The 14,590-nt window shown below is 45.4% G+C and overlaps 1 protein-coding gene across 14 annotated transcripts in view; it reads left to right on the top strand.

Moving 5' to 3' along the window:
- Positions 1 to 14,590, top strand: part of ANKRD17 (ankyrin repeat domain 17) — a 1,381,421-nt gene that overhangs the window by 355,783 nt on the left and 1,011,048 nt on the right. For all 14 annotated transcript variants that reach the window (XM_078676026.1, XM_078676025.1, XM_078676019.1 and 11 more), the window contains exon 10: positions 13,834 to 13,943. In XM_078676026.1, coding sequence (XP_078532152.1) covers positions 13,834 to 13,943 — 110 coding nt within the window. The remainder of the gene's footprint in view (positions 1 to 13,833; positions 13,944 to 14,590) is intronic.

The raw sequence follows: 14,590 nt of genomic DNA, 5'->3' as shown, positions 1-14,590 counted from the left end.
CTCTGGCCATCTTAGGCAGGTACGATTGCCAGATGTAGTGTGATTTAGCCCAGTTTCTAAAACAGCTGCCAGAATCATCAAAAGAGGAAGCCAAAAAGGTTCTCCTGGAGGGAGAAAGATCATCCTCAGAGGTCATAGATTGTGCTATGGACATAGCTTCTACGGGTTTTCGTGCTCTGGCTGGTTCAGCTGTCTTACGACGACAGGGCTGGTTGCGGGCGACCTGGTTTCGCCAAGAAGTCCAAAACAAGATCCTGGACCTTCCATTTGATGGAGAAATGCTTTTTGGGAAGCATGTCGATGAGGCCCTTAAAAGTATTAAAAAGGACAAGACACAGCAAAGTCCTTGGGGTCTTTAAATTACCGTAAGGTCCCATTTAGAGGGGCGAGAGGAAGAGGCTTCTCCTCTTATAGGGGTGGCAACCAACAGAGATATTCTTCGCAATCCTCACAAACCGCAGTATTCTAACCAACGCCAGGGCCAGTCGGCGTCTTTCTCTCGTCAAGCTCAGAGAGGACGTCAAGGACGCGACAATTCCAAGAGGCAATAGCGGCCTCTTGGCTCTTACTACTGCTCCTTCCTCCCCGAGGACATCAGTGGGGGGCAGGATATCTCTTTGTCTAGAGAGCTGGAGAATTATAACATCAGACCAGTGGGTCCTGAATATTGTTCAGAGTGGCCATATGTTGGAATTTCAAGATCTTCCTCCAACAAGAGCTCCAGGCGCCAGTCGATCTCAACATCTGGCACTGCTACGTCTCTAAGCCCACCAACTTTTCATCAAGGGGGCAATAGAACCGGTACCTCTCTCGCAGAGAGGAAAGGGTTTTTATTCCAGGTTCTTCCTGGTTCGCAAGACTACATAGACTTGGCGCCCCTTATTAGATCTACGGTCACTCTCCAGGATATTCTCCATCTTCTAAACCCAGGAGATTTCATGGCGACTCTGGATTTATAGGATGCGTACTTCATCTTGCCGATCCACCCAGCGCACAGGCAATATTTGCGCTTCACAGTAGGCAAGAGCCATTTCCAATTCAAAGTGCTTCCGTTTGGTCTTTGATCAGCACCGAGAATATTTACAAAGGTGTTGGCCCCGGTGGCAGCTTTCCTCAGGAAGCAATCTGGAAGTTTTCCCGTATCTGGACGACTGGCTAGTCAAAGCTCCTTCTTTCCAGGGAACTTCCAAGCCCATTGCAACAGGAGCAAGTCAGTTCTGCAACCGTCCAGGTCAACAAAGGTCCTAGGGGCCATTTTGGACTCAGAACAGTGCAAAGCATATCCTTCGGACGAGCGTCAGAACAAGTTAATGCTCTCGGCTCGCCAAGTGCTAAAGAGGAGATCCCTGTCAGTACGGCTCTACAAGTCTCTGCTCGGATCGATTTCATCTTGTATACCATTGATTCCGCATTGCAGGCTGCGAATGCGTCCTCTGCAAGAGCAACTCGAAAAGCAATGGCGCCAAGCAGAAGGCTCGTTCAACGACAACATTTTGGTAACACCAGAAATGAAGGAGGCAAGCGAATGGTGGATAGTGAGAAGCAACATCGCAGAAGGTCTGACTTTCAGGCTTCCTCTGTCTCCTATGGTCCTAACCACGGATGCCTCGTTAGAAGGCTGGGGAGCGGTGCTCCAGAAGCTGCAAGTCAGTGGGCACTGGGATCCACAGCAACGCCAGTACCACATCAATCTGCTGGAGCTGACTGCCATCCGACTAGCTTTGCAAGCTTTTCTCCCGAGGATTCAAAATCACCTAGTGCTGGTCCGGACGGACAATACAACGGCCATGCACTATATCAACAAGCAGGGGGGTGACGAGGTCCCTAACTTTCAAAAGAAGCTCAACGAATTTGGGATTGGGCAATTCTTCAAAAGGTCACTCTAAGAGCAGAACACCTGGCAGGTTCGCTCAATGTCACAGCGGATGCACTAAGCCGGCAAAAAGCAGCCAATCACGAATGGGAGTTAGATCAGTCCATTCTGGAGGAGGTGTTTTCGGTCTGGGTGACCCCGACCATCGACCTCTTTGCGTCTCCGGAGAACACCAAATGCCGGTTCTACGCAAGCAAGGATCACCATCCGGGATCCTTGGGGAACGCACTTTCGATTGCCGGTACGGCACATTCTTTTCCGCTTTTCCTCCAATACCCCTAATGCCGAGGTTACTCCGAAAGATCAAAGTGGAACCGTGCAAAATGATTCTGATTGCACCGGCGTGGCCCCGGCAGTTCTGGTACACGGAACTCCTCCTTCTCTCACAGGATCATCCCATTCGCCTGAGACTAGTACCATCCCTGTTGTCGAAGTCTCAGGGTCAGGTGATGCATCCGGATCCGACTTCGCTTGACAGCGGGGCTCCTGAATACAGGGAATTCCAACATCTGAATCTCCCCAAAGAGTGTAGAGAGGTTTTGTCTCAGGCTCGAGCACCAAGCACTAATAAGACGTATAAAGCAAAATGGAAGAGATTCTGCCTATGGTGTCAGAGACAACATCTCCACCCTTACAGGTCAGCCCCACATCAAATTTTACCTTATATCCGATCACTGGCTCAATCTGGATTGGCTCATTCTTCGGTGAAAGTTCATCTAGCAGCCATCTCAAGATTCCGGCGGACATCTTCATGGCCTTATCTTTGGTCTGCTAGAATGGTCAAGCAGTTCTTAAAGGGCCTCTTTAGGATGTATCCTCCAGTCCGCCCTCCGCCGCCAATTTGGCAACTTAATCTGGTGTTGGCTCAGCTAATAAAAGCTCAGTTTGAACCCATTCACAGAGCGGACCTTAAATTCCTGTCTTGGAAGCTAGCCCTTCTTTTGGCACTGACATCTGCTAGGAGAGTTAGTGAACTTCAGGCGCTGTCAATAGTGGAACCTTTCCTTCAACTCAAGAAAGATGTGCTCATCCTCCGGACTAATCCAAAGTTCATCCCTAAGGTTCCCTCTGAATTCCATCTGAATGAACCTTTGATTTTGAAATCATTCTTCCCACCGCCTACTACTCCGGCAGAAAGATCATTGCATTCTTTGGATGTTCAGAGGTGTTTGAAATTGCATCTAGAGCGCACTAAATCCTTTAGAAAATCGTCACAACTGTTCGTGTCTTACAGTGCACCGCTGGAGGGTTTTCCTATAACCAAAGCCAGCATTTCCCGCTGGATCTCCAGCGCTAATCAGTTCTGCCATCAAGGAGCGGGCAAGCCCCTTGAAAGAAAAGCCCGTGCACATTCCACAAGATCAGTGGCATCTTCGGTGGCTCTTTTTTCTGGAGTCCCTATCAGACATCTGCAGGGCAGCGACGTGGAGCAGTACACATACCTTCACGAAGCATTACTGCCTGGAGTCTACAGGACAGGACGACGCTGCTGTTGGACAATCAGTCCTCAGGAATCTTTTTTCAATGAGGTGAGCTTTCCCTACAATCCCGCCTTCCTGTGTTGCACATTTTGTATCAGAGATGTTTCTTTTTCTATGATAACATTTTTCATTGTTACTTTGAGCATTGCCATGGTGTCATGCAATAATATTTATGTAACAAAATGTGCTTTGGTGACTTACTGCTAGCTATTCTGGTTCCCCAGTATTGGTAACTTTCATAGAATCCCATGCGCCCACCCTCCTCCCCTGGGAAAGCTCGGCCTTTTTACTGAGATAGTGGCCGTTTGCACAACGACTACGAAAATATGAGGCTCTGAGGCTCTCTCAGGAAGGTTCTATGGGGTGAGGCTGTTCTGATTGGTTCTTGCGAAAGTTTGGGCTCTTTTACACAAAGAGGGTGATATGCTACAAAATGAGAAGGCCTAGGCCTAATTTCCTCTTTTGTACCTATGGTCCTGATATTTTTTATTTACCGAGGCTCCCATTCTGACGACGGGGAATGATACAAAGCATGGGAATCTATGAAAGTTACCAATACTGGGGAACCAAAGTTACAGGTAAGTAACTTGTTTTCTTCAGCGCCCGCCATCTTGCAGATGGCAGGCACTCTCCAACCAGGATTAGGGATTGTGCCCACGTGGGGTGAGCACACCAAAGGTGTAGTCACCCTTAGGTCAGTAGCCCATTTGCTACTGACCTCGAGACCCCTAAAACACCCCCTAAATGCAGTATTTAGGGGGCAGCCCTGAACCAAGAAGCGAGATTCCCGCAACCTATGAAGCAGGATGAAAAAGACGCTTAGCAGAGGAGACTGCAGGAAGAACTGACTTGGCCCCAGCCCTACCAGCCCGTCTGCAGTTTCCAAGATCCTGCGCCAAAAGTAGCCTTGTCCCGCATCCAGCGACCTACAAAACTCCTGGAAGGACTGTCTTCAACAAAGACAAGCTCTCCTGTGTACAGCAGCTCTTTCAAAAGAAACTCCCATGACAGACTCTGAGCCTGCTGAGGGCAAAGAAAACCGACGCCTGGAACCACGACTGCACCAGACGTCTACGGACCGAATCAGAGTGGCTCACCAGTGCCAGCGAGGTCCCCAGCACTCCAGAGTATGGATCCAGTGTGAGTCTACCCCTCCAGGACACCCCAACATCGCCTGCAGCTTCTACACAGAGACTCCCCAAACAACGAGTGGCTTGGTAAGGCGAAATCCGACCTCAAGACACCCCTGCATCCAGCCGCCCTTCGCCCTGGAGAAGAGAACCAGAGGTGCACCTACATCCCGAGCACTCCAACTTACCTGCCCAGCTGTTGGTTCCTCCCGGAAGTCTTCCTGGACCGAGCCCGCAGCCAGAATCCCAAACCGGCAACTCCCATTGAAAACAGGGCACCTGATGCCAAAACAGCACCCTGCACCTGGCCGCCCCTGTGCTGCTGTGGGTGCAACTTGTGTGCTAAATCGGATCTCCCTTTGCCCTGAGCCTAGGTGCAGGAGCTTTGTTGCCACAAACTTGTGGCCTGCTCATGAGCAGCCACCAACCGGATGCCCCCTATCCCTCATCGGATAACATTGGGCTTCAGCACTCTGCACCCGGCAGCCCTAGTGCCGCTGAGAGTGCTTTGTGAGTGCATCCCGACCTTGGGAGAACGCTGGTTTGAACCCCAGAATCCCAACTCCCATAACCATGTACTTACCTTTTAACCGATAACTCCATTTCCTCCCGTAGGATTTCATGGACTACTTTTCTGTGAAACATCTGGAGTTTGTGTGCATGAAAACCCTAAGAAACTGCATATGTGTAAAAACTGAATTACCTACCTTTTGTTTAGGAAATGTCCCAGTGTGTTATCTAGGCATATCACACTGATAAGTAAAAGTAACTTAAAAAGTAATCCTAGAAGTAATGTGTACAGTAATCTACAAAGTAACTGAAAAGTAATTTTAACTGTTGACTTACCTGTAACTCAACCAAGTGCATTTTTACCTGCATTCAACTGTAATCCACTGCATAAACCTTGCAAAGTATTATTTCACTTACCTGCGCCAGGCTTGGTTCTAGAAATAAAGTAATTAAATCATAATTTTATACAAAATAATTTGTCTGAGTTCAGTCTTTGAGTGTGTGACATTTCTTGCCTGAGTGTGTACAATAAATGATCAACACTACCCTCTGATAAAGCCTTACTGTTCGCCTACACTACCCCAAATAGAGAGTAAGGTATTATCTACTTTTACCTCTGCCTACCTTTGTGGTTCAACTGGACTCTGTGTACACTATACCATACTCTGGTATAGTATATATAGAGTCAGATTCTTACACCTTTTCACAACTGTTGTTAAAGGCAAACACCAAAGCTTCACCTCAAAGTACCCACACCCACTCTCCTTGGGCAATGCGCTGTTGACTAACTGTTCAGGGATATTTGCTTATTCTTTTTCGCCTTTCCCACTGTCCGTACGTGGTTTGGAAGCTTTGGCACACCTTTCTCTCCCTGGTGGCTTCCACCTGATTCAACTGCCCAGGTGGCTGGACCATCTCATGCAGAATCAAGGCAGGGTCAGCCACCCCACCCCAACCCAGACAGCTTAATTTTCTACTTTGACTCCTTAAAGTCCTAGAGTTTGGATACATCAAAACTGCTTCCAGAAGGCACACCCATTCTAAAATAGGCTTGCAGGCACATTGCGCGGACCAGTTATGCAGCCAAGCGAAAGGTTTGTCCAATACTACCTTCCCAAACACATTGATCCACTGACAGCAATAGTCCAAAATATATTCGGTTAATACTTAAGCTTCACACTTCAGGCCTTGCTTACACTTCTATCCTTTTCCACTTTGGTGCAGTGGCAACTTAACTACAAAACCGGGAACACGCTTCTTTGTTCAGAGTCCTAGTCATCAAACCCATCATGGAAGAACTCAAACTAGTTGTTCCACCTGGGGTGCCCCAGCCTGTGTGTGGAACCCTCAGCATAGTACTCACTCGACTCTTTAGAGCCCCTCTATCCCTACCTCCCTTCATTCCACTTGGGCAAGGTTGCCTTATTCATCGCCATTACATATTTAAGGCGTGTAAGCAAGCTTAAAGTTCTTACCTTAGAAGTACATTTTTTCCAAGGCACAGCGATAGTCGTCCTGCCTGTGGTGCTATCTCCCTTCCACCTTAATCAGACCATTGAGCTTCTGGTGTGCTTCCCACAGCCAGACACCATAGCAGAAATGAAAATGAAAAATTGCACTTGTATAGCGCGTAACTACCCGGAGGCCTCGCAGCGCTTGCAGAGAGGGCTCTCCACGCACTAGTTGTCAAGCGGGCCTATATGTATCACATTGACATGACAAAGCCATTTCGTGAAAACTCAACTGTCGCCTTTACTAAACCACTCAAAGGTCATGCTCTTTCTAAAGCAGGCATAGCCATATGGCTTGTCAAGTGCATTCAGACTTGCTAGGCCAAAGCCAGATGGCAATATCCTGTACCCCCCAAGGCCCCATTCTGCCTGCAAACAGGAAGCTACTATGGCCTTCCTTGACATTATCTCCGTGGCATGTAGTGCCATAGTCCACCCTCCTCTCCTGGAAGGCTCTGGAGGTTTTTGCAGATTTTTCTTTACTCTTTTTCTTTCACATGGTCGCCTCTACTCTCTGCTCCATCTTCATCCTCACTATTTGCTGTACTCCGCCCCCACCATTTCTAACCCCCACTCTGGCGGGAATACTGGCGGGAACCCCTACGTCAGGAAGGGGGGTGTGCCAACCTGTGCCAACCCCACCCCTCAGGTGGGAGAGGCGAGGTGAAGCACGACCCCGGGTTCCGGCCATCTTGAAGATGGGGAGCCCTGCCCATTCCCCCCACCCAGAGGAGAGGAGCAGGCTAGGTGATGTACCCACCCCAGGACAGGGACCTATTGGTCCCTGCCCTTGCCCTACCTGTAACGCCCCATAATTTTGTATTTAGGGGCACCCTGAACCTTCCTTCCTCAGAGCCTGATAAGAAAAGAAGAAAGAAGATCAAGAAGAAGACCCGCCGCGCAGCTGTTAACAGGACGACACCCACAGACTTGGCCCCAGCCCTACCGGCCTGTCGATCCTGGAACCTGCTCTTGCTTAATCCCGGCGACTCCTGCGGACAGCAACCTTGGGACACCTGGAGGACCTGCCTGCCTTGACCCTCTTAAAGACTGGGACTCCCATAAGCAGAGACTCTGCTTCAACAAACACCCCCTGGTGCCAGCCAGGAAGCTAAAGACCTGCCCACTCTGCACCCGCCCGGCCCGTGCTCGAGTGATCCAAGCTCTCCCCCACCAACGCGTTTGAGCCACCACGGCTTTGTTCACGGTCAGCAAGTCCTTCCTTCATTTCTACTTTTATACCCATATCTACCTTTAAGTGGTATTCTGGGATATGTAGTTTGACACACATTTTTCAAAAATCTTTACACAAAAAACAAAGACAGTGGCGCTGTTTTAAATACATTTTGTGCAATCTTAACCTTTGAATTCTTACTGTGTTCTGGGTTAGTACCCATTATTGTGCTTGTTAATTGCAACAATAGTAACTTTGTAATGGTATAGTACCCATTTTCTTAATCTAACGAGTTCAAGGATAAAGTTTTTCGGAGAACACAGTTATTCAAGGTGTACATAAAGTTCCTCATCGTTATTGATACCCCCCCGGCTGTTTTGTCCGGAATGTTATGATGAGTTTCGACTCTGCGCGACGTAGTTTGCGGACACGATCACCTCCTCGATTATCTTCAGATATCATTTTGATTCCGTAGAAGGACATAGCTCTCCAATCTCCCTTTTGACATGTGAGAATGTGTTTCGCTGTTGCATAGGTCATATTTGAGTTCTTGACTGCGCGGATGTGTTCCAGGATGTGTTTTTTTAACCTTCATGTCGTGCTTCCAATGTATTTCATCCCGCACTTACATTCAATCATGTAGATGACAAACTTCGATGTGCAGGTTATGGCTTCTTCGATTGCCATCATTTTGCCATTTGGTTCTTGGATGTTAACCATATTTTTACCTATTTTACAGGCTTTACACGATCTACATGCTTTGGCTTACAAATCAACGGAAAGGTTTCAATCTGTTTTCTGTTTGGCTTGAAAATGACTTTTTACCAACATGTCTTTTAGGGAAATGTTTTTTCTGTAGGTTACAGTTGGTTTATCACCTACTAATTCTCCAATGTCAGGATCTCCTGCAATTAGATGCCAATATTTTCTCATCTTATTGACAATGCTTCCACTTTCCTTACTATATGTTGTTATGAATCTTGGAGGATTTCTTTCCGCAACGTCCTTTGATCAAGGAACTAAAAGAAAATATACAAGGGTGGTATGTAGATCAACTGATCAATGATGAGGACCGAAAATTTTTATCAACAGAATTTCCAGTCGCACCTTGTATATATTTTCTACCGAAAATTCACAAGACTATGATAGATCCACCTGGGAGACCAATAGTCTCCTCTTGCAGTTCCTTATATGAAAATCTTTCTAAATAGGTGGACACATTTCTGGCGCCGATTGCTCAGTCTGAGTTCATATCTAAAAGATACAGGAGACTTTCTAAGGATACTTACCGGGATAACATGGGACCCAGATTTTCTCCTAGTAACAATTGATGTTGTATCACTATACACATCCATCAGACATGATATCGGGATGACAGCATGCCAATACTTTTTGAAACAGCGGAGTATAAATCAACTTAACCACACAAAATGCTCCTCAATATGATCAACCTCTGTCTTACAAACAATGTCTTCTTATTCAATACAGAACTCTTCAAACAACAGTGTGGGACAGCAATGGGATTTTCGTTTTCCCCTAATTATGGCAACATCACCATGGGATGGTGGGAACGAACCATTGCCTGGGACACCGAGAACCAACTGGAGATGGAAAAAGTTATACTTTAGGTACGTTATATCGACGACCTATTCCTAATCTGGAATGGAACAGATAAGGAGTTTCAAAGATTTTTTGCCAAACTAAATCAAAATCAAGTGGGTCTACAATTCACCTGCACTACCAGCAAGAAAGAGATTGATTTTTTGGATACTAAGCTCTACATAGATAATGGCAAAATTGAATCGACACTGTTCAGAAAGAAAACTGCAACGAACAGTATCCTGCATGGGACGAGCTTTCACCCCAGACAACTAGTGAATAGTATCCCGTACGGGGAATTCATTCGAATGAAGAGGAACTGTTCTAAAACAGCAGATGCTGAAGACAAAATTGAAGAATGTAAAAGCAGGTTCAAAGCACGAGGATATAAGGATCGAACTCTTGAAAAATGTAAGTAAAGAGTAGACCTTAAAACCAGAGCAGAAATCCTGATAGAAAAACCAAAGGACGTTGCGGAAAGAAATCCTCCACGATTCATAACAACATATAGTAAGGAAAGTGGAAGCATTGTCAATACGATGAGAAAATATTGGCATCTAATTGCAGGAGATCCTGACATTGGAGAATTAGTAGGTGATAAACCAACAGTAACCTACAGAAAAAACATTTCCCTAAAAGACATGTTGGTAAAAAGTCATTTTCAAGCCAAACAGAAAACAGATTGGCTTACAAATCAACGGAAAGGTTTCAAAGCATGTAGATCGTGTAAAGCCTGTAAAATAGGTAAAAATATGGTTAACATCCAAGAACCAAATGGCAAAATGATGGCAATCGAAGAAGCCATAACCTGCACATCGAAGTTTGTCATCTACATGATTGAATGCAAGTGCGGGATGAAATACATTGGAAGCACGACATGCAGGTTAAAAAAAGGCATCCTGGAACACATCCGCGCAGTCAAGAACTCAAATATGACATATGCAACAGCGAAACACATTCTCACATGTCAAAAGGGAGATTGGAGAGCTATGTGCTTCTACGGAATCAAAATGATATCTGAAGATAATCGAGGAGGTGATCGTGTCCGCAAACTACGTCAAGCAGAGTCGAGACATCATAAAATTCCGGACAAAGCAGCCGGGGGGTATCAATAACGATGAGGAACTTTGTTCACCTTGAATAACTGTGTTTTCCGAAAAACTTTATCCTTGAACTCATTAGATTAAGAAAATGGGTACTATACCTTTACAAAGTTACTATTGTTGCAATTAACAAGCACAATAATGGGTACTAACCCAGAACACAGTAAGAATTCAAAGGTTAAGATTGCACAAAATGTATTTACAACAGCGCCACTGTCTTTCTGTTTTTTGTGTAAAGTTTTTTGAAAAATGTGTGTCAAACTACATATCCCAGAATACCACTTAATGGCAGATATGGGTATAAAAGTAGAAATGAAGGAAGGGCTTGCTGACCGTGAACAAAGCCGTGGTGGCTGAAACGCGTTGGTGGGGGAGAGCTTATCAATAAAATAAGCAAAACAACCTTTGGTGTGCCGCATCCTTTGTTGCATGATATATATATATATATATAGATATAGATATAGATAGATAGATAGATAGATAGATGCATTTATGTTTTCCACATATGATTGTTGTAGGAGAGTAGGGTCTGCTTCCTATGGTTACCCCCACTTTTTGCTGTGTGTCACTGGTTTTTCGACTTTAGTCTGGCTGTGGCCCTGCTAATCAGGACCACAAATTAGCTGTTATCTCTAAATTGATTCCATGTACATTAGGTACATACCAGATAGGTTACTTAGTTACCTTGTGAGCCCCTAGTATATGGTACCTTAGGTACCAAGGCCATAGGTATCCCAGAGGCCTACCAGGGGCTGAAGCATGTATTATGCCTCCCCTGGGAAGCCTTCCAAAATGGCACCACAGGTCTGCACTTGCAGCCTGGGTAAGGTGGTGTAAGCAACCCCTTACTGGGATATAGTATATCTATATCCACCATTTAAAACAGACACATATTAACCTATAAGTCACTCCTAAGGCAGGCTTTGACAATCCTGAAGGCAGAATGCTTGGTTTTGTGTGAGAGGGTTTCCTAGCATTAGCTGAGCCCCTATGCTGAGCCCCTATTGCCGGTCTGCATTTTTGGGGCTCCCGCCTGATCCCGAAGAATCTGTGACAGGGAACATGGACTTCCAGACTTCTCTGAGGCGACACGAGATCCCAGCAAAGCGGAGACCCGCAGCCGTCACAAGAGACGTGGGACCAGAACTCCCGGACATCCTGCAATTTTGCAACTGCACCTACTTCCTGAAGTTGTGCATTGGGCTGTTTGTTGCCCTTGCCCGAGCTCCTTCTGCAGTGCGTCCACTTTCTTCACCGCAGCTCGAGGCTCCTTCGCGATCCCTAGTCCTTTGGCTAGTGGGTCCCCACGAAGGACAATCCTTTGTTTCTTGAGCTTTCCTGTTTGCTCCAGAAGTGCTCTGACTCCCCTCCAAATGGTGAGTCCCTCTGACCTTGCTGGTCTGCACCGAAGCCAATCTTGTCATCTTGCGTTGGTTGCTGTTGCCAAGGCTTGTTGGGTCCAATCCGGATACAGACGCTGCAGCACTCGACATCCTTCCTGGGACAGCTCGATTCCAGCTCCTGGTCGTCGTCGACGCCTCTTGGTCCTCGTGGCTGAAGAGTTAAGCTTCACCTTCTTCACCTTAAAGCAGCCGACCTTGGCTGGCATCTTCCTGTCGCCATCCTGGTCACTGACTAGTGACCCAGACTCTGTCCCCTCTGCTTTCAGGTTCTTCAGATCTCCGATCCACCCAGATACTTTTCCTCTGGTCGCCTGCAGCACTTCTTCGCAGCTCTCCATTGGAATCGACGACGAAACCGGACACCAAAAGACACCAATGTACCCGGCTTTCCTGGGTGAGGTAACACGAGTACTCCGGTGCTCCCGTGGGTCTGGACTCTCGAAGTGTCTAAGTCTAAAGGGGTTCAATCGTAGTTCACTCATAAGTGTCCTTAATCTTTAAAATTGTAACCTGCTTTTCCTCCATAGAAGTCAATGGTGATTCGAGGCTGTGTTTAGACACTGCACGCATCCCCCGTGGGTCTCTTGCGTCCTTCCCTTGGGTGGTTCCTGGTTGCCCCAGCGGTTCTACAGGCCCTAGGCCTCACTTGGGGAGAGGAGTTGGCCTAACGGCTAGGGCGCTCGACCTCAGACCTGGGGATCTGGGTTCGAGTCTCGGTAACGACGCCAAAACCTCCTGTGATTCTGGGCAAATCACTTAATCTCCCCGTGCCTAAAATGAAAGTAACTGGAAACGTAAAAAAATTTAACGTAACTGGAAAATATGTAAAGCGCTCTGATACCTGATTCGGTTCGGGTCTAGTTCGCGCTATATAAAACTCTGCAAAAAAAAAAAAAAACTTGTATCGCTCAAGTGGTTCTTATACCACTATTTTAGTATATGGTTTGTGAGGCCGCTAGGGAAAAACGTACACTGTGCTATTTACTGTGTGTTATTTAAAATTCTTGTGTTGTACTTTAAACTCTAGCCTCATAGAGACTAGAGGGGTTGTGTTTAGAATAACTACTTATACATTTGATATATACCTTGTGTGGTGTTCTTACATTTGATCATTCAAGAGATTATAGACTGGTAAAACAAGCCGCTTTACATTCCTTCAAGACTTAGCCTGAAGGCTGCTCTCCACAGCTACCACTAGGATAGCTTTCTTTAAAGGTTGTCTTAAACCTACCATCAATAAGGGTCATTTTTTACTTGTGCAAGGTGCACACTAGAATAGTGGACATCATATGCCAGGCCAACTTCTCACAATTGTGTTTCCGTGGTCACGCGCATGGGCGGGAATATTCATGTGCTTATGACTTTGATGAGGATACCCCTGGTAGAGAACTAGGATTACAGGTAAGTAACTAATCCTTCTTTGGATTTTTGTTGATTTAGCAGTTGTAACTGAGTGTGTTCCTTTTGACAATAATATAGTGCAGCCATATCTTAAGTCTGCATTTTGGTAAGTGAAATGTGAAACTTTTGCAAGTGGGGAGATTCTGAAGCAGGAACAAAACACTTTACATAATTGGGCGGGGCACCACAAAAAGCGTTATGGATAAGTTCAAGAGGTGACAAAAATAAAGAGTGAAAATTGGAGATTCTTCAACATAGTGCTAGTATTTTGGTACAATGACAGTAAGCTGAAATATCATGTGAAGTGTAAGTAGTTAAAATCCTTGAATTTGGGAAAATGTGCAACAAGCATTTAGGTAGGTCAAGGTTGACTCAATAAGTGTTAATTTTTTACTTTTGGTACGTTTCTAATATGCCATCTGTATGTTAACTGCTGCCTTGTGTTTTGGAGTAGCAGTCAGTTTACATATAAAATCTTCAACAGTTTAATCTCATGTAATTCTTCATATGTTTACTTATTATAAATGTTAAATATTCTTCATGTTCAGAGTAGGTGTATATTAAGCTAGAAAAAGTTATTCTCATACCTATAGTGCTGTGGACTGCGCATTAAACCATTTAGTGAACTTAAATATGTTTCTCATTAAGGGGCCAATGTGCATGCGACAACAGCAACGGGTGACACAGCACTTACTTACGCTTGCGAGAACGGCCATACAGATGTAGCTGATGTTTTACTTCAAGCTGGAGCAGACCTGGTAGGATTGTTTTGTCACAATTGTGCTTTCCTTATATATTTTTACAAAGCCTTTCATTTTATTCACCTATCCCTTTCACGCTGGCATGTTTCTTTCTAGGATATCTAAAGGTGAATTGATATCTATTCTCACCCAATTTGCAGCTTTATTTTCCTTGGCTATTTATAATGCTTTTTTAGGTTTATGAAGGCAACATTTAATTTTTTTCAACAGCTTCAGTCCTTGTGTCCAGTATTTATTTTCACTGGTGGTCTTTGATTGACTTTTTTTCAGAGTTAAACGTTTGCCAGACTTGACTATAGTGTAATGAGTAGAAAATGTAAATGTTGTGTTTCCACTGTTTGAATTGAAATGCCATAGGCTCCTCTGCCTTGAATCAAATCAATGCAAAATAAAATGTGAAGATGGTAAAATACACATGCTTCAATAATCGCTCGTATTGATTGTGATGGCTAATGATGCACTGATCCGGGAATTTAAAGTTGTCTTGGACATCTTGTTCGTTTTTATTTTGCTCACGCGCGCGCACACCCACGACATTTAAACACACCACACATTGAGGATGCTCAGTGACAAAAGAAAATGTCTCAAACAGTTTTGTGAAAATAGACCTCTTCATGACTTTGTTTTCCCCATTGAACTCCACA

The sequence above is a fragment of the Lissotriton helveticus genome, chromosome 2_1, assembly GCF_964261635.1.
Source record: "Lissotriton helveticus chromosome 2_1, aLisHel1.1, whole genome shotgun sequence".
Lineage (NCBI taxonomy): Eukaryota > Metazoa > Chordata > Amphibia > Caudata > Salamandridae > Lissotriton > Lissotriton helveticus.
The sequence above is the reverse complement of the archived record's forward strand: the minus strand, read 5'-3'. Positions and strand labels throughout refer to the sequence as shown.